General features: G+C 44.1%; 1 protein-coding gene across 1 annotated transcript in view; it reads left to right on the forward strand.

Annotated features, from left to right (window-relative positions):
• The window catches only part of TRABD2A (TraB domain containing 2A), a 116,655-nt gene extending 103,579 nt beyond the window's left edge, over positions 1–13,076 (forward strand). Inside the window, exons 5-7 of the mRNA XM_009886760.1 lie at positions 7,402–7,492; positions 8,992–9,252; positions 12,896–13,076. Coding sequence (XP_009885062.1) covers positions 7,402–7,492; positions 8,992–9,252; positions 12,896–13,076 — 533 coding nt within the window. The remainder of the gene's footprint in view (positions 1–7,401; positions 7,493–8,991; positions 9,253–12,895) is intronic.
• Positions 13,077–25,412: the final 12,336 nt, after the last annotated feature.

Raw genomic sequence — 25,412 nt, forward strand, 5'->3', positions numbered from 1 at the left:
TAGCCGCATTGTCTGCCGCCGGGGTTGGAGTCGCTGCATTGTCTGCCAATCCTTTTTTCCCTCTCTTTCCCCTGAGGGTCCTGCATAGTACTGAGCAGTGTTTGGTAGAGACTGGCCAGGGCCCAGCACAGTGCCGTAAGTTGTGCCTCTCTGGAGTAGGCACAGCATTTTCCTTTCAAATATTCTTTTACTTTATCAGGGTCCTGTAGTTGTTCAAAGGTGAAGTCCCAAACCATTGGAGGTGAGAAATTCTCTAGATACCTGCCCATATTCTCCCACGTGCCACGCCACGCCTGACTGTCCAGCCTTGGGACAGATCTCTGGGTGGTAGTCTTACGCAGTTGTTGAACCCTAAACAAGATCTGAAAAACATTCAGGAGGCATAGCAATACGAACATACTGGTTTAAGCATCCCGAGGATATTCGGAATTCTCAAGAGGTGTCATACCTGGCCCAAAGAAGAAAAGGGGGGTGAAAGTGCTGGGGAAAGTATCTCCCCATGTTTCTCCCATAGATTGGGTGTGATTATTAATAACTTCTGAGAGATGGTAACCAAGGTCTGGACAGGACAGCAATACTGCATAGACACCCCAACAATGCCACTTCAATAGTGATGTTATCATATCATAAGCTGATATTGCACATTACAGCAAAATTATAGCCCTGATCCCTCTCCCTGAGATAACAAACAGCATCACAGGGAGTACATAGAGCATATAAGAATTTGCAAAGCACAGCCATGCAAACAAACAAAGTAACATTGTAACCAGCAACTATCTAGCCAGTATGGGAAATGGATACAAGAAATTTGTTATTGCAACCCTTCGAGCCCCACCTTAGGCGCCAAAAAGGACTGTTGTGCTTTGGCCTCAGCCAGCAACAAAGAACCACGCAGCCGCTCACTCAGCTCCCACAGTCGCGGAAAAAAGAAATCGTCAGGGCAAAACTCGTGGGTTAAAATAGTGCAATTTAACAGAACAGCAAAAGAAAAGATGAAAATGTGATTACAGTACTGCCGCGAAGCGCACCGACCGGACCCGCGCCACCGCAGCCCACCCCCAAGCGTCGACTGCTATACTCGCCCAGGCTAGTGCCTCTTACAGCTCGGGCATGGGTCACGTGGTATGGAATACCTGCCCCCTTCCGTCTACTGGGGGAAATTAACCCCATCCCTGCTGGAACCAGGACAGAGGTAATAACAGGAAGGAGTATGTTTGGAAGTCTGCAGTCTCAAAAAAAATGGAGGGCATGGGAGGGGTGAAGCAGGGGGTTTGACCTACATGCATGCAGAAGTATTGTAATGCAACGTCTTTATATCCCTGCAATTAATGTGAATTCAGGGAATCTGTAAGCTGACTTACAATGCCGCTAGGGCTGCCCCCATCCCCTTCAATTTTTGTCATCTCCTTCACTTGGCAGCATTAAATTTGTGAGAGTACCACGTTCTTGGTCCTTTCGTTTGTGTTCTGGTATCTGAGCTTTTCCTGACTGGAAAACAGTGTTAGAAGCAAGATTTTATTAGATGTAGTGTTACGTGTTTTCTGTTTGAGAAAGTATTTTAATTTAGGTGACAAACCGGGAATCCCAGCTGCTTTATCAATGACGCCTGTTTTCCATGTGTTGCTTGGATCATCTAGTGTAACAGCACAGGACTTTCTCCCTCTGATTCTGGGAGAAGTGAAGTGAGACCTCATGTCACCTGGGTATAAAGAGCTCATGCTTGAACGTAACTTCTTCATCTTTAACAGTGTGTACAGAAAGCATGCATCTAAAGGACACTAATCTGTTACTTAGTTGATCACATCACCTGCTTTCCTTCTTTGGCTTTGGATCATATTAAATATTTTGTCTAGCTTTTTTTCCTCCATAATTTTACTAACTGGGTTAAAATGACTCCATGTTCTGCATCCCAACATGTACTTAAAAAGTATAACCATGTATATGTATAAGGCAAAGTCATGAAATTTTCCCTTGGATTTCTGAGCACCAGGTACAGGTTTCTCCAGGGGTGCTCAGCTGGGAATGTTTGCCACTGCTGGTGTTGTCAGCCCATATAGGAAGTCCCCTGCACTTTTGCACAGGATCTTTTGCAAAGAAAATTCAGTAGTAACCTGGTTACGCAGATCTGAGGTCTCTGTCTGGGCTTGCTATGGTATGACTGTCGCCAATATGGCTTACCAGGCTCTACCAGTAAGACATGGTTAGGTTTATCTGTGGGAAACTTTTTGGAAAACAACAGACACGTACTGAAGGTCAACATGAAGGAGGAAATCATGCGCTGACACTGAAGCTACTGCTACCCCCCAACAGATGCGGAATGTGCATTAATTAAGACTGACTTGGCAGACATAGTAACAAAGTGTAGATAATAAGTTACAGCTGTGTTTAACCAATAATAAATAGTTTGTGTCTATAAGTCTAGAAACCAATGAGCATAAGCCACAGAGCTAGCCCACGTTGTAGTAAAAAGTATATAATGGTTGAAGTATTTTAATAAAGTGGCTTCAGCATTGATCATATTGGTCTGTGTCTGGGTCTGTCCGCATTTATCTTTCTCTGCTCACTTAGTACTATATGGGACCAGAGCGAGGTCATTTTGTAACACGTGTGAAAAGAAGACTTGGCCTATCACTCACAGAGCATGAGCTGTCCCTTGTCCTTGTTCCAAAAGGTTAAACTAACTAGAGATTTAGAGATAGGGAGGAGCATCCTTTTCTTTCCTTAGGTTTGCTTCTGTTTCACTCATTTCAGCTCCTTTTAAGGAATAACAGACCATGGAGTGGGATGAAGAAAATTCCTCTGTAAGGGTTCTTGCCTGTGGGGACACTGTGGGTGAGGGTACCACATCAGTACTTTCTGTGTCTCCATTCTTAGTCATTGTGTCTTAAGACCCATGTCTTCTGGGAACTCATCTGAGCTTCATCAGGTACCTGATATCAATAAGCATCTCTTTGTCCATCTCATGGGCTGATGAATGCTAAAGTGATCTGGACTTGTAGGAGGAGGAGGATGTCTGTTTTGCAGTTTGGCTTCCATCCAATGAAATTATATAAGACTACTCTGCATTCTGTAGGTCACTGGCCACACACTGAACTTTCAGCTTGTCACTGCAGATACCTGTGGGACAGACTTGGGCCATGCGTGGTCCTGCTCTCCAGGCGATCAGGAGTTCTCCTTTGCTTGTGTTTGCATCCTTCGAGGGAGCGCTGGCAGTTCTGAACCCTTCTCCATGGGTTTATTGGCTCACAGACTGTTATTGGAGGATACTTTGATTACTGAAAGAGCCTTGCCAGGGGAGGCACATAGAGACATGAGCTGTCCTTTGCACCTCACAATTAAGTGATAATTTTTGCTGAAGTTTCTCTTTTTTTGCTTGTGGGTAGTATAGGTAGCAGTCTCATGTCATGCCTTTTTTACAGGTCAGTAACTATAATCCAGTCACCTACAAGTGTCCTGTTCACCCTTCTTGGGCATGTTATATGAATTTACCTATATAATTCTTGGAAAGAGTCTAAGAAGAATGATAGTGGATGATCATTGCCATGGGCATTTCCAAGAAATTTCTGAATAACTGTAAGATGCGTACCTCAAACATTCTTGAAAATACTTGTTTCAATGACCATAGAGTCTCTGACACCAAAAGCCCATCTGAGCACTCCCAGCCCAGTCAGAGGTAAACATCCTGCTTTATGATGTCCTCAGTGGCTAGAATTGTTTGTGCCATTTTGTGGTTGCACTGATATGATCACGTGTTGTAGTTCCCACCACTTCTCGGAGGTCAGCGGTCCAGATCAGGTTTCCTAACAAACAGTTTTGCTTATTTACATGTACATCCAGTGATTCATTGTCTTGGGATATTTGTAGATGGTGACGTCCTGGCATGTTTCTGGGGCAGATGGGAAGTTCTGTCTTCCTACTAAGGGAAACACAGCAGACAGAGAGAATTACATGGGCGTGGAGGTTTCCTTTCACATGACTTAAAGAGAAAGTCAAGGAGATCTGTGTATCAGCTTGGAATTGTGCATTTTATTAAAACTCAGAGAGGAACATAGTTTTCTTCAGCCTTACAATCTTGCTTTATATGAAAAATAAAAATTCAGCAACAGAAACAGAACTTCTATTGTGCAGTATTTCCTTGCTCATTTCACTAGATGCAGAAGATTTTCAGCCTTGTGATGGCTCAAATTTGGGTTCAGGAGCCTCTGTTGAAACCCAAAGTCCTAGCACAGTTACCTCTGAAAAAAACTCTGTATGCACTGGCAGTAAAAGCTGCAAGCAGGAGACATGGATTTCATAGCAATAGTAGTAGCCTGTGGTCTGCAAGACTGCGTATTTCTACTGAGGAAGGTCAGGAGAACTCAGTGCGTATTTGAGTGCATGAACTAGTTTGCAAGTGCATGTTAGTCAAACAGCATTGTTTGAGTGTATTGCCTGTTGCTGTCCCTGCATGCCATCTCCTTTCAGTGCAGATTAAAGGCTGGGGTCTTATTTACTCTCCAGTAGAGTGCATGGCTGAGCTGGTGCACACAACAGCTTCTTAGTTTCTCTTTGAGCTTCGACACAGAAGAATGGCTCCCCCCCCCCTGCCAGAGCAAACTGACCTCTCAGAGGCATCTCTTCACCTAGTGGTGTGAGGATAATGCAGGGCTGTGTACAGAAAGAAAAGACCAAGCTTTCTGATGGGACAGGGCCCGGGGCTTTTCTTTTGGGGGGCATTCAAGTGTGTTAGGCTAAAATAGAAATGAGGTGAAAGAAGCCTACTCCCTGTTATGTGACCTTGGGCTAAGTCTCTCTTGCAGAGTAGCTACTTGATCTTAAGCCTTGGAGACTGACTCATTCTCATGTTTCTTACAGTTGCTTTTGGTATCAGGTCTCTCACACCCCCTGAGCTCTTTCTGTGATGGTTCCCAGAAAAGAGGCATACGTGCTGACTCTAGAGAGGTTCCTGGTGGGGTCCTGTACCTCAGACCCTCACCTTTCTGTCTTTTTTTCATTTTGTACCTACCTCAGGTTGAGCTTGTAGGTCCTCTGGGTCTCAGACCAGCTCTGTCTAATGAAGCATGTGTGGCCGACCTTTTCAATAGCAAACACTGACATCTCCTAATCCTTTACGTACCTGCCTGAGCAGCTCCTGATTGATCATGTCTTGTGAACAATCTAATATTATATGCTTGCTGGAAGTCGTAGGCATCTGTTTTGCTCATATCTATTCATTTGGTCTGTTCTCTTTTGCACAATATTAGCACTATTTTTCTTTCACGTACAGACATAACTCATTGCATCAGCAACAGTGAGCAAACACTCCCTGTGAAGGCCTGTACATGTGAATGTCATATAAAAGATATTCTTATCAGTCTGACAAGTTAAAAAGGAGATTGAGGCCCAGCTTCAGGGAATCACTCAAGCAGGTTGAGGGATTGAAATGGGATTCATCCATGTGCCACAGTAATTTCCTACACGCCAGTCTAAATGATTGCTCAGAGCAAGGGTAACAAGATTCATGGGAGGTAGTGCATTTGATGGTCTGATGTGAGCAGCTATTCTGTAGCTCACTCTTGAAACGCAGGAGACTGTAATTTCTTAAACTGGGATGAAGAGAATTATTTTAATGCTATAAAATGCCCTACAGATTGCTTATCTTTATGTTTTGTCCCTTTGCTCCTGAAGGACTTGGATTAGGAAAATGAGAGTTCAGAGCCTTGGTACTGCTTTCCACTGCTGAGGATGAGGTTCAGCTCGTTCAACATTGCTTGCATGAGATGGATACCTAGTCTGAACTTGCTATCTTCACTGCCTCATCTATAGAGAGGCATTTCTCTAAAAGTCTAAGTTATCCTACCTCACTTTCACTTGCAAGGGGTAGATCACCCTTTGGAAGCACCTCTTTCTCTGCTGTTTGGAGGCAGGGGAGGAGGACTGAATCTCCTCTCCCCTGCCCTTTGCCCATGCTTCTCCTCTGTGTTGAAGGTGAGAGATAGCTATTAGGTCTGGCACCTTATATACCTAATGTTGGCCTTCCAGTGGCTAATTTTACTCAATTTCAATGTTTAATTGCAGCCATTCCTGTTCCCTGCTGCATCTGGTCTTTTTGCTGACATGAGGATATTCTCAGTTAACTACACCTGGGGCTGAACCATTGACAAGCAACAGATATCAACATCATTAGCTTAGGTCCACATAATGGTCAAGCTTTACTCTTTCTGAAGGCAAAGTTAGGCTGAGGAGCTGGAGCAAAATCCAGTTACTGGGTACCAAATGGGTGTGTATTGCAGTGTTTGGTTAAAAAGTTTCATTTGAGCTAGATCTGTTTGTGTCCTTCAGCTCTAGGGGAAATTTTATCTTAATAAATGTCTATGTTCAAATCTTTCCATCCAACTGTTATGCCTTAAGCTGGTAGTTCATGAGCCCCTTGCTGTTGTGGTATGAGAAATTGGAATTTTGTGCTCCAATTCATTGAATCCATTCTGAAGTGAAAAAATTCTAAATCCCTTGGGTTTAGTCCCCTGTTAATCTTGTCACTGTTGGACGTCATTTCTATCTCCTTGCTTTTCCTGGCCACTAGAATAATTCTGGTGGTTTTATTGCCATGTATATGTATGAAGAATACCAGCAGAAAACAGTATTTCTGAAGTTATTCATAAGTTTTAGCACTGCGTACATCTACAGAGGCAAGGGAGCACTCAAGCCTATTTTTAATTAATGTAGGCTGTTAAATGAACAAATGTTTTCAAGAAAACTAGATCTAAGAGGGACTGTGCAAGGCCTCTGTTGTCCATCTGCTTCTCAGCAGCCTTGTCTGATGAGGTATTAGGGTGATGGTGGAGGTCAGTCAGCGGGCAGAGCATACAGTCCTTCAGGAATAACTCCTGCACCCTTTGAGTAGTAATTTATTATCTATGATGCCAAATTATGGGCTGACCAGCCACTACAACTGTCTGAAAATGGCCTGGCGACATAAATCACAGAATTAGGGCAGAGCTAGCTAAGTCCTTCCGAAACTTTTGTCAACATGACTGAAGTGTAGTTTCTGTCCCCGGTGGCTTATACTGAAGGAATGAAAGAGGTTGATCTAAGTCATTGGCTTTCAGAGCTCTTTCCCGTTCTCTGCAGTTGGATGATTTTTAACCAGTTAAAAATTGTTAAAGATGTAGAATGGCATCTCAGACAGTGCCTTTACGATGCCAGGGGATTTTAAAATGATGGACACGCTGTGGCACCACCATCTGTTGTGGACTTGGTGCTGTTCCTGAACTTGTGTCTCCGAACTTCATCTTGATTACCCCAAGAAATCCACAGTGGCCTGAGTTAACATGCCTCCTGTGATGAGGAAGGACTTCGCTATTCTTCTCTCGCTTTCCCTGTGCTCATTGACTTCTGATACCATCTTTCTCTTAACTGCAGGTCACTTCATGGGCAACAGCACAGTGATTGATGTTTTGAGGAGAGCAGGGTACGAGGTAGAACACACTCCAGCTGGACAAGCCATCAACAAGTAATGCATGCTTTTATATAGCTGAACAGTCATTTGGAGAGTGGGTTTGTAGACAATCATGAAGAATTAGTGGCAGCTGGAACTATAACGTTGAGCTGGGCTCCCTCTCTCCTCCACAGCAGTGGAGAAGAACTTCTATGAGCCAGTTTGGAAACAGGATTTTATTTGGGTTTGGGTTTTTGGTGTTTTGTTTTGGGGATTTTTTGGTTGTTTGGTTTTTGTTTTGTTTTGTTTGATTTAATAAAATACCAATATTTCCCCCCCTGTAAGCTTTTAACTCTTAAACAACAAGCCCTAGAGTATGGTGAGGGAAAGACCCGTGGCATGAGTATGTCAGAGTCCTGGGAGTTGGATAGAGGGTTTCACTTGATTGCTATCCTGGGCTTCTTCTAGAAGCAAATACCAGGGCATTCTGTGTCAATAAACCCAGTTCAGCCCACATAAGTGTGGAACTGTATGCAGCTACTGTCTGAGATAGCAGTGCTGCACACAGTCCAGTCAGTACCTGTTGCCTCCTACCCAGAAGACAGGAGGGCTCCTTCTTGGTGTCGCCAAAGCAAGGAAGGCAAAAGAGGTGCTTTAACCATGCAGCAGCACGAAGGACAGTTTATAAGTAGTGCCACAAATTCAGTCAAGCTCCTACTGTCTTGTTTTGGGCTTTAACCATTGTTCCTGATTTTAGAGTGCATACGTATATTGCAAAATATTCATCACATAACTACAGCTGTAATTAAGATGCTTTTTGACTCCTCCTGTAGCTTCTGTGCTGGGAGAGGGAACTGGCCTTGGGGAAGAAGGACATGCTTTTGCATTGTATGCCTTTTCCTGTGGTTGCTCAGTCAGTCCCTAGAAGAATCTTGCAGGAAGTGCTGCAAAGGAGATTAAGTATGTGATTGTCTGTTGTTAGTAGTGTTCTGAGGCTGCAGGTATGAGAATAAATGGCTTGCCATACAGGATGGAAGTCATCCTGGCTGTGTCTGTAGCAATGCTGAGCTCCAGCTTTCCAGTGAGGGTGGTAGACCTAGGACTGGCTCCTTCAGCTAGCACACCTTAATCGTCCTGTCCGTGCACCTTCTCCCTACCCCCCAGGTTAGTTGTCTCTGGGCAGGAATTGCTGAAAGAAAGAATCTGGTCTATGTTGTGCAGTATATCAGACTAGAGGAGTGTGGTTTGACCTCCTCTGACTTAGAGAGTGATTCCTTTTTTGTCTCTTTCTAAATACGCAATGTCATTCCCAAGACTTATTTCACCCGCAGCCAGACTGCATTCTTTCCTGAGTTCCAGATTACCTCTTTTCCAAAGCTTTTTTCATTAAAGAGAACTCTTTTGATCAGAATTTTAACTCAAGCAAGAGGGGGCAGGAATACAAGGCAGAGAAATAAGCATCCATCCAATATGTCAGGGAGAAACACCTGTTTTAGATGTGCCTTGATGGCGTCTGTACCAGGATTCTGCCTCAAAGCCCTTTCAATATTATCTGTGTTCCTTCCTTATTCCAGCAGAAAACCCTCCAAAACATTGTTAGCCTTTTCATCGTCATCACCGGCACATAGCCCCTATGTCACATCCCAAGAGCTTCCACTGCCATTGCACCCCCAGAAGGAGGGAGAGGAAGAGGAAGAGCTCCTGCCTCACCTGCTGCTCCCTGACAGCATTGACATCCTGAAGGAGGTAGACAGGAAGTACAAAAAGAAGAAGAAACAGCAGAAGAAGCAAAGACTGCGACAGTTTAATGACCTCTGGGTTCGCCTTGAAGAAAGGTAGCTAATGGCTGGGGAGGGAGGAGGGTTCGTCATGCAAACTGGACTTGAACTTAGACTGATTAATGCAGTATGCCAAACTCCTTCAGGGGCTACATACACGCTGAGGGCAGGATCTGACCTTCTGCCTCGGTGTGATTCTTGCTGAAACATTTACTCAAGGCTGCTGGTGCTTTTCGTGACAAAACAACTTCGTCTGCATTGTTAGGTTTGTGGAAAATTAGGCATAATACAAGTGGAAGCCTTGTCTCAACCGTTTTGCATTTGGGTTTGAGGGATTGTGAGCATGTGGTAGTCCTCTTTATCACGGAAGGCTGGGTCCAGTGGTAGATGGTACAGACCAAAGCCTTGGACCTTTATCCAAAAGCTGCTGCCTATCTGGAAACTGTCATATTTGGCATATGTGCTCCTTGCATTGGGACATTATTTATGCAGCGTTTCCAGTCTCTGTGTTCTTCACAGTCTTAAAAAGCATGTGAGTCCCATGGCATTACTGGAGATCTGGAAGGGGGCCGAACACCTAATGGATGGTGGAGTTAATATAAAAAATGGAGTGTGTTGTGGGGCGATGGTTTTCATCCAGAAGAGCTTACTCACCTTACAAGAACTACAGCAACCTGCAAAAAAAGCCGACTTCTCCCTCACTAGCTATACTTAGGCCTGTGGCTGAACATGTACCTTAATGTTTGCCTCCTGTCAGATAACACATAAACCTGAGTCTGCTCTCTTTTATACTTTGTGTCTTAGTTTGTATCTCTGCCATACTTGGGTTGAAAGCATTTTATTTTTGTGGAACTGTAAATAACCAGACAGGTCAGGATGATGGAGAAAAGCCTGCAATTCTTGAAATGAAGCATCTACATTCTTCTTTTTTTTTCTCTGAAGAATATCTCTTCTTGCTCCTCAAGGTACTGAGTATATCAGAGTTCTTCTATGCCTCTTCTATCACATCCCTGGGTCTCAGCTGTACTGCTGCTTTGGGTAATATCTAGCTCAGGCTGGCTACAAGCAGGTGCAGCAGCTGGTGTTCTGTTACAAGCATTCAGCCTTTGTCAGACTTTTTAGACCAGACTCCTTTTCTTCTTTTCTAGAGTAGTTTTGTGTCCTTTTTCTGCTCCTCCTTCCAGCCTAAGTGTGAGTAGTTTGGAGAGAAAGGGAGACAAATGCACATGGAGGTTTGCATGCCCACTAACAGACCTACACACAGTCCAAGATTCACCAGTAAAACAAATCCTTATATTGATCACATTTGATTTTGTCTTCTAGTGTATCATTTAGTTGCTATTAATGTAGTTGATACCAGCTGTTTGTGAATGGTTTTTTGACCTTCTGTTGACAGTCTGTTTAGTTGAAAAGCTAAGGAATAATTTGGAGTCTTTATGATCTCAAGCTCCTACCCTTCCTGCACACTGACATGTTCAGTTTTTCCCATGAAGCTCAGGGAAGTCAGTGGGTGCCCTGATGTGAGATATGTGTGCACTTGCAGCATCAGTGCCTTCAGAAGAAAAAGGATGTGCTACTGTGACTAAATTGGAGGTACATTAGAGCTACATACTGGATTGCAAGTACCACAAAGCAATAGTGAGGTAAAAGCAAAGCTACTGATTACAACTTAAGAAACTACTGCATAAATATGGAACCAGCAAATGCCTGCTTCCTTTTCTTCTTTTGTAATGTTTCCTCTCTTCCCCCACTAATTAAGTGCTAGAAACTTACCCAGATGCTAAGTGACAAATTCTTTTTAGGAGTGAATCCTTAGTAGCAGAAAGCTTGAACTTCTGGAGGTGGAGCTGTTGCATGACAGTACTGGGAAAGATAAGTGATGCTTATTGCTGCCTGGGAGATTACTGCGCCCTTATTGCAGAGGGAAAGTCGCGACTGTCAGAGTGGCAGCTGTCGTTCACTCACAGCCCCCACCCATATTCTGGGTTTAGTCTTTGTAAAGCAGGGGCAATCACTGCCCTCTCTGCAGGAATCACCACCCTCTCTGCCCTGACACCCACATGTGCAAGCAGTCCGTGCTGCTGCAGGCTGTCTGTGCAGATGTGGGATAAGCTGACCGCCCGGCCTCGTGGCACAGGTTCAATGTGTCCCCATGGAAATTCAGCCCCTCTGGCCTCAAGCTCATACGTGTGCAGAGCATGTCTCACTGGGACTCTCAGCCCTGTCTATAAGCATTCCCCAGGGTGCCCAGGCACAGGTAAAGCTGTCAGGTTTCTTATGCATGGACCATTCACAGCCTTCTGCCTGGGAGCCTGGAAATGTGAAAGGTGCAGTTCAAGTAATTTAATACAGTCTTGTAGTGGGCTTGGCAGAATTGGTTTGATTCTTCCTCCTGTATGCATCAGCTGTCAGCAGTATTTCTTTGATGTGCTGCCAAGCTGGCTTCTCTCCAGTTATGGTTCAAACCTTCTGTGGGGGCCTTTGCGTATGGAAGGATAAATGTTTTTAAAAAGGATACTAATTGCCTTCAATTTCCCAAAGCATTTTTGGTTAATACAGCTGGCTGAAATAAGGTGAGAATGGTGCACAGCAGCAGGAGGGTGCAGGAGACATGACTCTGCTTTTGTATTTGGCAGGTAGACTTCCTTTTAGTTTTGTCCGAATTTGTCTTCTGATTCTACACAGCACCATGAGGCCCAGGAGTGTATGTCAGCCCTGCAGCTGTGGGGACAAGCATGGCTCTCTGAAGAGAAAGAGAAGAAAACACCGCCAAAGACAACACCACCTGTGTAGTATCTGACCTTTCTGACTCTTGATCTGCAGTGGTGTTGGAGCTCCCCCAGTTCAGGACAGTTGGTGTTAGCAGCCTGGAGCCTACAAATTTCTCTCCTCCATCACATGTTGCCATAATGAGAGTTCAGCATCATGTAGGCTCTGACTCAATTCATCCACCTCTCTGAGGTGGTTCATCACCACCTCAGAGTCCTCACTACCACTGGGAGATACTCTGGGATTTGGTGAACTTTTCCCAGTGGCTCTAGGATGCATTTCTGGAAGTGGCTTTTCCTCTCCTTAAAGCATGTCATATAAATCCTCTGTAATTCCCTGTGGAAGGGAACATGCATTATAGGAACGAGTTTGGTCCACACTAAGATGCACACACAGAAGGAAGCATGGCTGGGGAAGATGGATTCAGCTGAAAGCAGGTGCCTCAACTCCTGCTGTGCTCAGCCAGTGAGACTTCTCTGCAACAAAGCTTGTTTTGTTCTTGTTATGTATTTTCTGCTTAGCTGAAAGGTGCTAGGAATATGGTCATCTTACCCACCTGAATGACTGCATGGAAGCAATGGGCAGGCTGGCTGGGTAGACCTGAGTAAAGGAGGACAGGTGTTTCAGTGTCATCTCCACTCTCCTCAATCTCTTCCCTGTTACACCTAAAGAGTGCTTCACAGTTCAGTTGGGCAGCGCCCTTGTCCACGTGGGCTAGTGTGGGAGCTGTCCACATCTGTAAGGGTAGCACAAGGCAGAACTCTACCATTAGGAGATGCAGTCCTTTGGTGAGCATAGAACCAGTGAGACAGACCATTCCCAGGAGCCCAGAAGACTGAGAGCAGGGCACAGAGGCTGACCACCTCCTGCTTTGTGGGCATCAGGCAGTTCTGGGCTGGGTCTGGACTGATGTTCTTCTCTTGCTTTGCAGTGCTACCGACCTTCCTCCCCGGATCCACATCATTAATGGCTACATCGCAGTTGAACCCAACCCCTGGAGCCACAGACGGTCTAGTCACGCTCAGACAGACACCTGCAGCAGTCACCAGCTTTCCCATTCTCTCTTTCTCCTGCTACTGACTTTGAGTTCGCATATAGCAAGGCTGCATTGAAACAGAGGGGGAGCCAAGGTGCAGGGGTCTCGCCTTAAAAAGCAAAAAAAAAGAAACTTATGTAAAAAAAAACAAAAAGAGAAGACTCTGAGTGGGACATCTGTTCTTTGGGCTGTTCTTAAACTGCCTCCTTTGCCTGAATCTGGATCATTAACACTATTAACTGATCTGACCTGCCCAATACAGGATAAGCTATTTTAATGAAAATGTTACTTATCCTTCTCTTGCAGAAGAATGATGTCATTTTTCCCCATAATGCTTTGGGGAGATTATAATGTTGCTATAACATAGCTGTTGTTCAGCTGTATGAGCCCAACTATATTACATTTTTTTCACCTCCAGTGCCTTGTAAGGAGATTTACACACCACTAACTTGTTTGTTAGAACAGGATATTTCGGTCATATGAGCACAGCTGGGAGAGAGAGCTGGGTATTTTATGTCTCTACTGGTAATGCTTTTAATTCTTGCTTTTTAGGGCTCCAGATTACATATAAATGTTCATGACAACACCTTCTACAATAGAATAAAACAGTAAAGACTTGTGAACAGAATGTGTCTGCTGTCTGTTTGGTGATATTGTAAGATGGGTACACCTGAACTTCCAGTGGCCAGACAAGTATCACAAGCACAAACTAATGTATATGTAAGAAAAAAAAAAAAAATATGCCTGGGGAGCTTCACGGTCATACTGTTGGACATTTTCCAAAATAAGAAGTTCTCAAGAGGTAATTTGAAAAGCCCACATGCAGGTTTTCCCTCTCTTTCTAAATCACAAGTATGTTGTTATTTGGATATTGCTGGATTCACTTTTGGGGAGAAAGGGCTTTCTTTTCCTTTTCTTCACGGTTAAACTTCATTCCAACATCCTTGGAGGTTTTCTATTGATTTCCATGGAAATTCTCAGACTTTCCAAATTGTTTTAAGTCCTTCGCTGTCTACTTAAAATGGACATGCTGTTGAGTGTCATATGTAAGAAGTTTGGAAGTTGTGATGAATGGTTTTCTGTGTTTGTACAGGACATCCTCTTTTGATCACACCAACTCATTTTGTGAGCAACCTTAGGAGGTTTCATTTCCTGGGAAGGTCTCATAAGAATCAATTCACGGGAGGGCTTGAGGCCAATGTGCTGAGCTTGGTACCTTGGAAACACAGCAGACACCTGCCCCAGTGAGACAACAGATGGGGGATAGCTTAGTTACAAAAACACACTGCAGGCCTGACAAACTGAGCACACACTTGTGTATTTAACCAGTGTATCTGAGGGGGCCACCAAAAACATTATGTCAAAGTGTGTTCTGTCACTTGCTAGTCTACGCATTGGTGTCGCTTGTCCTCCCCCTGTCCTCTGTCCTTCAGAAGTGCAGGATGAGATGTGGCACAGGTCCAAGTGGCTCTGGAAGCACTGGGAGAAGGGACTGAGGCAAAACTTTTATTTCTTTTCTCCATTACAAGACAAAGGCTGCTGTGTAAAGTAGCTCCGGGGTGACTTTTCCCTTGGTCCCCTTTTCATGGTTGCTCCTGAGTTTTGCCTCTGTGATGGAAGCTGAGTCAGTGGAACAGCCACCACGGTTTTTCTTAGGTTGGCATGAGGGAAGCGTAATTATAAAACACTCAGGAATAACAGAAACCTGAAGTAGCACTATGAATAATTTAGTTCTGGTGGTGTAATGCATTTTGTAGCCTGTTTCCAAGTGTGTGGCTATGTCAGGGAAATAGAGATGTCCTTAAACTGTGGATTGTGTGCCTACAGAGGCTGCATCCTGGGAGACTTTCTGCAAAGTAATCAAATTCTTTCAAGGTATTTTTGAGGGTCTCATGGGCTTGGCTTTGTACCTGTGAACTTAACTAGTGGTTCCTACCCCTCACTTTTTCTTCCAGACCAGTCATTGCTGACTGGCCATGGGACACCAAGGTCTTGAAACTGTGACTGGTATGGAGAGTCTAGCCTTACCAGCTGTACATGCTACTCAGCTGCTTACAGTGTCCACTGGGGAGTGCTAGGTTTGGGTCCAGTCCTTTTCTGTAGTTCCACAACAAGAAAAGTTTGCCAGAATTGGAACAGCCCAAGGAGCCATCCTAATGGCAAACGTCTGTTCAGGTACCACCCTTCTCTGGGCCACAGAGCATGAAGAAAGCAAATATTCATATCATGTGCCTGGAAGATTTCACTGCCCCTCTATCTGTCCATCCCAAGCAACTGAGGTAGCTTTTGTTGCCTTGCAATTAAGATTCAGACAGGCTTGTGATGAGTAGCACCAGACTTGATTCAGAAAACACTGTGAAGGTGCAGGTGCTTATTTATTCAGTGCAGGGGCTGAAATCTGATGTCTCATGAGCTAGGTGCCTCCATGTCCTCGGAGTGCTATAACAAAGCATTCTTTGTTATATCTGAGCATCTTTTCCCATTCTCTTTCCTTTGTACTTACTAGCCTGTGCACTTTATTGTTCCCCTCCTTGCTTATATTGTTTTCATAAATCATCTCTCCAATGTTCTCTGTGAAACACATTTGTTTGGCGATGATTGCCACGAGTTCCTTGTGGTCAAGATTTCTCTTTATCTGTTGGGAGGCTGATATTTGTGAAGTTATTAGCATAAATTAAAAACCTACCCACTTCAAAATGTACTGGTTTGATAATACAATTCCACATACCGCCTGGATTAAATCTGGGGAATTTAATAATAAAGGTTGGAGAATCTAGGTTGTAACCATCACTGATGTTCAGCAGTGTATTGTGAATTCTGGTGAATATTTGTTGAACACGAAGCTTGGCTAATAGGCTACTGTGTTATGATATATGCTTTTTAAGTATTCTAAAACTTCACATTTATGTATATAGCTAGGAAAAAAAAAAAGCAGACAAACATCCTCCTTGGTAAAAGGGCTTGCTTCTGATTCCTGAGATGGTCAGCACTTGCACTTTATTTCTACTTGCTGATGAAATAGACCAGGCATTAAAACACCATTTATTTTGAACTTCGTTGACCTTCAAACAGCTACCTCCTGCTATTTCACAGCTTTTCCTTTCTGCTGCTGGTGGCTTTTAATGCATTGAAGCTTTATTTCCTGATATGATATTTGGTTAGCAACTGGAATTTCTTGCGAAGCATTGCAGGAGGCATGATTTCACTCAGTGTGCTTTCATACACAGTAACGGTCTCTTATTTGACACAGCTTTTCTGTGAACTGTGAATGCCCCTTAGTGAGATGGCGATCCAGTGCTGGTTTACTTTCAAACCCTTTCAGATTAGGATGTGAAAAAAAAAAAAAATAATGTCCAAAACCATAGACATCACTCCTAAGCAATGATTAAAACAATGTGAGAGGGAAGGCATAAACTGTGCAGATTAACTTACTCTAGTCTCTGACACACCTAAAGGACCTTACACCATTTTGTTATTTAAAAGGTGCAGTAGCATAAAAGAACACAGTAATGCAAAAAACCTTGCTCAGTGATTCACATTTCTTTCTTTTCACTTTGAAACTTTGGAAAGAGGGTGGGTTTTTTCTGTTTTTAACCATTCATATAGCAAAATTATACTTCTAAAACAGAGTAGAGGGAAAAAGTGCGGGAGTTACAGAAGGCAGGTAAATAAATAGAAATGAGGAAATCTAAGCATTTTGTTGTTTGTTTTTTTTTTTTCCTCTGTGCTCTTTTTGTACCATCTGCAACAAGGCTTCAGAGGAAAATACGGTGCTCTTCATCTGAGGAAAACAGAGCCAAGCACTGAAAGAGCAGAGCCCTCTCTTCAAACACCAGTGTGCTCTTGTGGCTGCTCTGTTAACTTACCAGTAGAGTTGAAGCTACAATTACTTCATAAGTAAGGTAACAAACTGGTATAGTTCAGTGGGTTGTTATGGTCCCTTTTGATCAGCTATTTAAAACACTGTGATACATTCAGTGTGTAGAAATCAGGCTGAAATCTCTTACTTAGATAACCAAGGTATGTACTTTAGAAGAGGTATTTCTCCAGTGTCTTGCTGTCTAGAAAATGTGGAAAAAACTTGTCATTTACCCTTTATCACAAAATATAAAATATAAATGTGTATATATATATAAAATTATACAAGTTGTATCTCAATCTGTGTAATTCTTCAGGTCACAAAACCCATGGAGAGTTTCTTCCCTCCTACACTGCAAAAGGCGAAAGCTTTGGATTTTGAAATGTCATTTGTATCTGTCTTTATATCATTTGTCTGTACATGCATAAATGAATAGCAAGGATGACAGAATACTTTGCTGTCACAGGTCTCTGACAAATGACTACAGGTCTTTTGTGCATCATCTCTTTCATTTATTTTAATGCTCTCCCTTCAAGTCACTGTAAGTTTATGCAGCTGAAGGCAAGAAACAGCATTTTGCCTTTGTTTCCTGAAAAATGTTACTATTTGTCCATTGTCTCAGTTCTCCCTACTGCTCCTCTCTGCACCCCCACCCTGGCTCCAGATTACATTGTGCAATTTTAGGCAGTACCAGCAGCAGGTCAGGGGACCTGCTTTCTATATATAGACACCCAGTATGGGAACTGTCTCTGAGGTCCCCACAAAACAGGGAGCAGAGCTAATGCCTTTTTGCTGTCAGGTAGCTCTGGGGTTAAAATATTGAGTAAGACCTGCTTTCAGCTCGTTCTCTGCTGGGGAGAAGTTGAAGCCACAGCAGGTGCAGGCTAGCACCCACTGAGGAGTTAACTGAGACTTAGTTACTAAGTAAGTAAACTTAAGTCTGTGTCACCAGAAATCCCCAAACATGGCCTAGGATCCATTCATATTTTGTTGAAGGATCATGGGCTAGCAGGAGAGCCTCTTCAAGCTTGCTCAAGGTTTTTCGAGCTTGATGCTTGAATTGCCTGGATGTGTGGGAGTTTAAATAGAATAAAACTACTCCACTCAGCTGAATTCACAGCATTGTTTCTTTATTGATTATTGTGGGTGCTTCGGAGGTAAAGCCGTAATGGTGGAGTTGTTTTATTTGATAAGACTCAGATTTGAGGAAAACCAGTTGTCTTGAGAATTCTGAAAACATCACTTGTGATTTGCCCACTCAATTGCTAGAAAGGACATCAGGCAAATAAAGCAGTTTACAGAAGAGCTGACAACCTCTGTCTCACCAGTTCAGCACCTAGAGAGCAGGAAAAGAAACTGATAATCCAGGAAGCATTTAGGTATTCCACCGTGAACAAGCACACAGTAATTTGCCCAGGAAGCCAGGTGTCAGTGATGAACTACAGTACAGAGATTGGTTTACAACCTAAAAAATGACAAAAATACCCTTTCCAATTTTTCAGCAGTGGCTGATTATTCTTCATATACCCAATTCTTTACTGAATTTGTTATCTGTTTAGTCTCAGTGACTTCCTCTGGTAATGTGTTCAAGATCTGACTTGGAATTTCCTACACCTGAATTTCATTAAAACTCAAATTTATTTTGAAATTTCTTCATGCTTGCAATTTGGGGACTGCAATTATTAATGTGTTAGTTCTGTTTTTTTTAATTCAGAGTAAGTGTGCTGTAGAACCAGAGGTGTTTAAAGCCAGTCTGTTCTTTGTGTGGAAAAAGGTAATGCATTAGAGGTCTCAGTAGCACTTGTGTGTTGCTGTACATACCCTCCCAAACGTCTCTGTGGAGTCTGTTACTTATGACCCCTTGTATCCAAAAGATCCAAAAGGGTTCAATCCAGACTGACTGGTATGGTGGACCAGCAAATTAAGGATGAAGGAAGTTTCAGTGAATTTTTTATTCTCTAATATGATGAACCCAGCCTTCAAATTGGGAGATCAAGAGGTGAGTTTGAATTTAGGCTTGAAATGCATGGAGACATGTTAAGAAGTATTATAAGCAGCCACCATGTCTAGCAGCTCCAGATCCTGGGGATTCCTCCTGCCTGGCAGCTGGAGCCCAGTCCGGGAACTCTGACATCTCTGTCTGAGACTGACAGAAGCAGCTGCTGCTTTCGCATTTGCATGTTCAACCAGTAGCAAAGATGAGCATGTATCCCAGAGACAGAGAGGTTGGCATCCACATACACACACAGAGGACACTGAACACAGCTGGTCACATGCACTGCCACAGAGGAGGCGCTACCTTCAACAGCACCCACATACAGGATTCACATGAGCACAGACACCCAAGTCCCGTCCTCCTCTTCAGCTGATAAAGATGGAAGTTCACTGCTGAAAGTGCATGCACTCCCCTCCCCCAACTCAGTTCATAAGCACCCAGCCAGTGGTAGCTTGTACCGCCATGGCCCACCTCTCTCTCCATCCGCCACTGCCAGCCAAATCCTAAATCCTTTTTCACACTTCACTGGTCTCCTATTCACCATCTAGTGCAAGTAACAGATTCGGAACTCACACACTCATCTCCGAGGTACCCCACGCTCATGGGTCCCCTCAGTTACCAGCACAGACGCTCTGCCTACTTGTTACCTCTGCCCTGATTCAGTGCCTTCTACTTGTTGGCTGGTATAGCTTGAGATTTGCCAAGCTGTGGTGCAAAGCACGTGTGCCTGTGACTTGAGGTGCCACTCCAGCCAGTGGAGCTGAGCCCCTCACCTGCCTCATTCTTCCCAGTTCCTCACAGTTACTGGTTTTCAGGACACACACTGTTCCAAACCCAGTGGATGGTGGCCAAGACCCCCATCTACTGTAGTTAAGAAAGGATTGAATAAGAAGATAGGACCAACTTCAGTGATCAGGCACAGGGTGTGGCCAGACAAGCACCAGCAATGTTTTACATGTAACCAGCTCCTTTTGTACTGCTTTTTGTCTATTCACTGCCTTTGCTCCTCCCCAATCTCTTTCCACTAAACATTCCATGGAAAATTTTGCACAGTTCCTCAGACTCCCCTCAAATATCTCAAATCCTCACAATTGTCCTTTTTGCCCTTTCTTATCAGTTACAAAGTCCAAGTGGCCATCTCCAAGGCTGTGCCTGGGAGTTTCTATCAGTCGTCCATCAATTATTAACTGGAGACTTTTAATCCTTGGCATCATCTCTTTTATCTGTTGTCTACCAGGTTTGTGCCTCTATGTGTTCTTGCTTACCATTTCCCCTTTTATTTATTATCCCCTTGCACTGAAATGTCCATGATCAGCTAACCTTAATAAGGCAGATGCTCTTACCTTCCACATACCTTTATGATACCTACTGCACAGGACATTCTCTGAGCAGAATGACAGAAAGACAAGTGATTTTTTTTTTTTTTTTGTTGGCTACTTGTATTTTTGTCACAGCAAGAGGACAGTCTAGAACAGAAAATATGTCAAACTCACACCTTAAAGCTTCCTTTGATGAAACCAAGTCCACAGTACTAAAACCAAGAAACCTGTCTTTGGAAATCCAGCATGGAAGGACAAACTGCAGGTGACGCTGTAAAGATGGCTAGCATGACACTTGAAGCTACTAGCTCGTGTGACCTCCTGATGCAGCTGTAGCCACCAGCACCTTGCACTGAGCCAAAGGGGCTGCATCAAGGTGGTGTGAGACAGGAAGCTGATGACAGCATCTTAGGATCTCTATTTCTAGCTTACTTACAGCTTGCAAACCATCTTGCTGTCAGTGTGAGTGCTAGTTGGCTCCCAGAGCAGATATAGGGATAAGTCTCTCGAGGGACAGAGATTGAGTTCTGATCCTGTCAAAAAAGCTGATGGATTTTCCCTAGCACCTTGTACAGCTATGGTTTGCGATGCAAGCAATTGCTACTTTGGTCTGAAGGCACCACATGAGCAACATATGGGATGCATCTGCTGGAGCCAGGCATCTGTATACCTTGGACTTTGGGACCTGTTAGTCTCAGGCCATAAAAGTACATTTTGTTGCCTGGAGAAATAATACTAGCTGAGCACATTCTTCCTTCTCCCTCCCCACCAATTTTTCTCTTGGAAACAAATGACAAGGTAAAGATCATGTTCTTCTAGTTGTGTACAGAGCTGTTATGTGAAACCAGTGACTATGGTATTTGGCCTGACCAGATTGTTCTGGTTCAGCTGACAAGCACTGCCAGTATAATGTGCTGCTGAGACAACAGATTCTAGTCTAGTATTGAGTCCTGGATAAAAGCTTTGGGGTCCCAAGTATCTCCCTAAGTCATAGTACTTGGTCCCCAGGCAGGGCAAGGGAAAGATTCTCACCAGCTTCAACAATTGATTGTTCTGGAGCACCAGGGAAAAGCTCAACCCACACAGTGAAAAAAAAAACAAAAAACAAACCCGCTTTCAGCCACAGCTTGATTGTGATCTGGCCAGTGCTAACCCTCTTAAGGTTTGTAGATGTTTGCTGATCCTAGGGCTTTGCTGTCACACTGTGGAAGAAAGATGGTTATTAGAGAAGCTGGGTCACAGATGATGAGGGAGAAAATGGGCTGACTGGTACCTCCCTGTCGTGGTTTAGGCCAAATCGGCTACTGGGGACCTGGGGGACCCCAGATGGGACTGACAGATGCTCCCCTCTACCCCTCTTCAAAGAGAGGGGCAGAGGAGGAAAAAGAGACGAGTTTAGGAGGAACTAAACTACTTTAATGAAATATTAATAATAAAATTTAAAAAAGAAATAATGAAATATATACAAAACCATATCAAGCTCTCAAGATGACAGTCACGACACCGGCTGGCACTGGGGCAGTCCCAGGCTGGACTCAGTGACGGACGGGAACTGGATTCTGGATCTGCATTCAGGATCAGGATCACAGGCAGATGAACAGAGTCCCCCTCAGACATTGGCCATGGCAGGAAGAGCACTGACCCTTTGATCCCGCAGCCTTTATACTGAGCATGAGGCAGATGGGATGGAATACCCTCGTTGGTCAGTTTTGGGTCACCTGTCCTGTCCACTCCTCCTTGCAGCTGGGACCCCACTATGCTTTTTCCGCTTCTGACGCTCCAATGGGGCAAATAACAAAGTTGGTTGGCCCTGGTTGTTATAGCAATAAGTATAAGCAAGAGCCTCTCTTCATACCATGCCTGGACATCAGCTATAAACATTGGTCTTAGCACTCTGAGAGAGTGAGTGAACATTGCCTGCACAATATGCTGTTAATTTTAGTTGTTAAGAGAGGCCCAGCTAAGAACCGAAGTTACTGACCAAAATTGGTTCTGTTTTACCTCAAAACAGGACACTACCCAAAAGGGGTAGTCTCCTGCAGTAGCAGGAGAGTCTGAGTTGTGCTGACTTCTGCATGCCAGTGTCAGGTGACTTTGGAATGATCTCCTCTGCAACACAGCTTCCTGCCATTCTCCATCATCCTAAAGAGCATGTCTGGAGCATGTACATCATCCCCTATGATATCTCCATTCCCTGCTTGAAGCTCTGAGCACAGTCAATGCAGACCCTGCTTTCTTATATTCCTCCTACTGAATCAAGCCATACATCTATTTCTTTCAGTAATAGCCTTGTTCTGCAGGGCAGTGATTCTTCTCCTCTCTGGCAGCAGTGCATTTCTGGTTTCTTGGACGGTGGTCGTCGCCAACAACTGACACTGGAGAAAGAAACTTTGTATGCTTCAATGTAGACTTTCTAGGATTTGCAGGTTAAATGATGGTGGGACCTCTGCTATTCATTTTAGCTAGTCCAACATAGCATTATTCATGTGGATAAAGACACTTTTTCATCTAAAACATATCACTTCTTAGTTGATACTGTTTCTTTAACCTGCTTTCCCAAGGCTCCTGACTATTTATTACTAAGTCTAAACAGAATACCAACAGAACTGACCACAAACAGCATTTAGGCATTGAGGAGAAGGAAGTGAATACATGATGTGTGCCTTTTGTGGTAATGCCTGCCTGATCTGTGGGATACATCATCTTGACCCCAGGTAAGAAAACCTGATTTCCACATAAACTTATAGTTACCGATTATGAGTGATTCAGGTGTTTAACCGTTCACAAAGATGCTGGAATATGCAGTATCCCTCAGCTAACACTAGATGTTGCCCGTGTGCTTTAGAAGCTGATATTGATTACGTAAAAGGGAGCAAAGCTTGCTTGATGGCTTTAGTACAGCTAACCTGGGTACAAGCTATGGGCGTCTTATTCTAGAATTATTTCAGCCAGCAGTACAAATATATCTCTGCCTCACTTTATCTGGTAGTTATTTCTTCTTATTTTTCTCACCACCCTCCAGGCCTGGCTAGTCCCATCTGAACGGTGATTTGGAAGGGAATTTTAACTGTCTTAAAATATCCACTCTGGTTTTTGTTGTCTATGTAGGAAGCAGTGCTACCCAGGGTGGAAATCTACGCAATTCACGTGAATATGCCAAAGTTGTTACTGAGCCTCCAAAACATCCCCACCATTTTCTATACCATACAGAGCATCTTTGTGCTATGTCTGTTGTTCATTTGTCTTGCTGTTCTCTCAGGGACAAGAGAATGTATATGGTTAAAGCACTGAAGTGGAAAGTTGGAGTACTTTGTTCAGATCCTTGCTTGGGCACAGGTCTTTTAACTGTTTTGGATTAGTAGTTTTGCTCTATTTGTGCCTTGCTGTCATTTTTCTTAAGAAGTGACCTAGGGGTGCTTCCTTCCTACATGGGGGTGTTACATTCTTAAATATACATCTACGTGCTTGAATGGGAGTGAAAAAATTGTGCAGGCCAAAAGTACACTTAGAGATTAAAACCATTAGAGGCATCATCTGTATTAAATATGGGAAGTCTGTCTCAGAATATTCAGCTCTCCGGAGTATCATGTATTTGGGGAAATTAATGGCCCGTGTACAGTCTTGGCAGCCAATTTCCCTGAAACCTGGGCAGACCATTGCTCTTGTGAGGGATACCTTGAAGTGAAGTCTTACCCATCAAAGTCAAATCCTTCAAAGTGCTTTTATCATCACTTTCAGGTAAAATCAAACAACATGTGCTCTGAATTCCATCCTGACCATCAGGAGGCATCAGGCTGTTTACTCATCACCCTGCTTTAGGAGACCTGAGGCTGTTCCTGCCTCTCCCCCGGTGAGAGAAAGCCACTTCCACTCCCAACCCTGCTGCCTTTCTTGAAGATAAATCACTTTCTTTGTAATGTACTGAGAATACGTCAGCTGTGTTTCTTTGATTTCACTGCTTTCCTTCTTGGGCTTTATATCACTCTTGGCTTTTATATCAGTTATTCACCCAGTGGAATCATATGCCGCATCTTGATTCTGTATGTCATGCAACATTTCAAACATAGCCATGATAAATCTACGCACACTGTCAGAAATGCTGAAGGCCTGAACAGCTGGCAATTAACAGACAAAACATATCTATGTAGTGCATGTCCTCCTGTCCAATGTTGTCTTCTTGATGTGTGCCTTCTCCAGGTCCTTTGAATTTCAGAGCTCTGAGTCCCAGAGGGATTCTGCCTTCCAGATGTGAGGTTAAACATTCTCCCCTATCTCAAAGCAAAAGGCAAGGCTGCAGTATTTGGCCACACAAATGCCATCTTCAGCACACTTCTGATAGGCCCATGTTAGCTACAGAGAAACATCTCAAGGTGAAAGAAAAGAAGTAAAGTTTTTTCAGTTTTCAGAAACCTGAAAATATGGCTATTCTTGAAAAAGAGCCTCCACAAGTAATCTTATGGAGGTAGGACTAATGCATTAATTTAATCCTTGTGGTAAACACTGGTATTCTGTGACAGGCACGTGGTCTCCACAAGCAGGCTCCTAGATCTGTGCTTAGTCTTAGGTCCTCAAAGCTACACAGTGCCTCATCTGCCAAGGGAAGGCAGGCCTGCTTGTAACCCGAGGAGCAAGGAGCTGAGACCTCCCCACAGTCCCTGTGCTCTCCAGAGTCTGTCCTCAACCAGCATGGGCAGATTCTGCTCTGCTCCCTCTGGCAATACCCAGCACTTACATCTTCACCAGACCTCACACAAAGCCCCTCTCTACAGACGTCCATGGTGGATGTCTCGGCTCAGCTCACCTCGGTTCGGCTCGGCTTGGCTTGGCTCGGCTCAGCTCCGCATGCTCGTAGTCTCCAGATGCTGCTGCTATCCCAGACCACCATCGGGTGCCACTCCGCTTTCCAGGCGCCAGCACCCTCTGCGCTGCTAGGGGGCGCAGTGCCTGCGGAATGGGGCTTGGTTGCCAGGCAGCCTGAAACGCATGCCTCTGATTGGTTGAAGGCTGCAGGTGCGTGGCAACGGGGAGGGAGTGTGGTTTGCCATTGCGGTAGGATAACCATATCCTCTGCAAAGGCTGTCAGGAAGCACTGGGAGCTGTTGCCTGGCAAGGGATGGACTCGGTTGTACCCGGGGTGCCTGTCCCCACAGTACGGAAGCGAAGCGGCATGGGTGATGTCTAAAGAACGAAGTTAAAGGTTTATCAAGAGGTTTCGGTTGGGACATGGTGGAATAATCA

This window comes from Charadrius vociferus, unplaced genomic scaffold (genome assembly GCF_000708025.1).
Source record: "Charadrius vociferus isolate BGI_N301 unplaced genomic scaffold, ASM70802v2 scaffold850, whole genome shotgun sequence".
Classification (NCBI taxonomy): Eukaryota; Metazoa; Chordata; class Aves; order Charadriiformes; family Charadriidae; genus Charadrius; species Charadrius vociferus.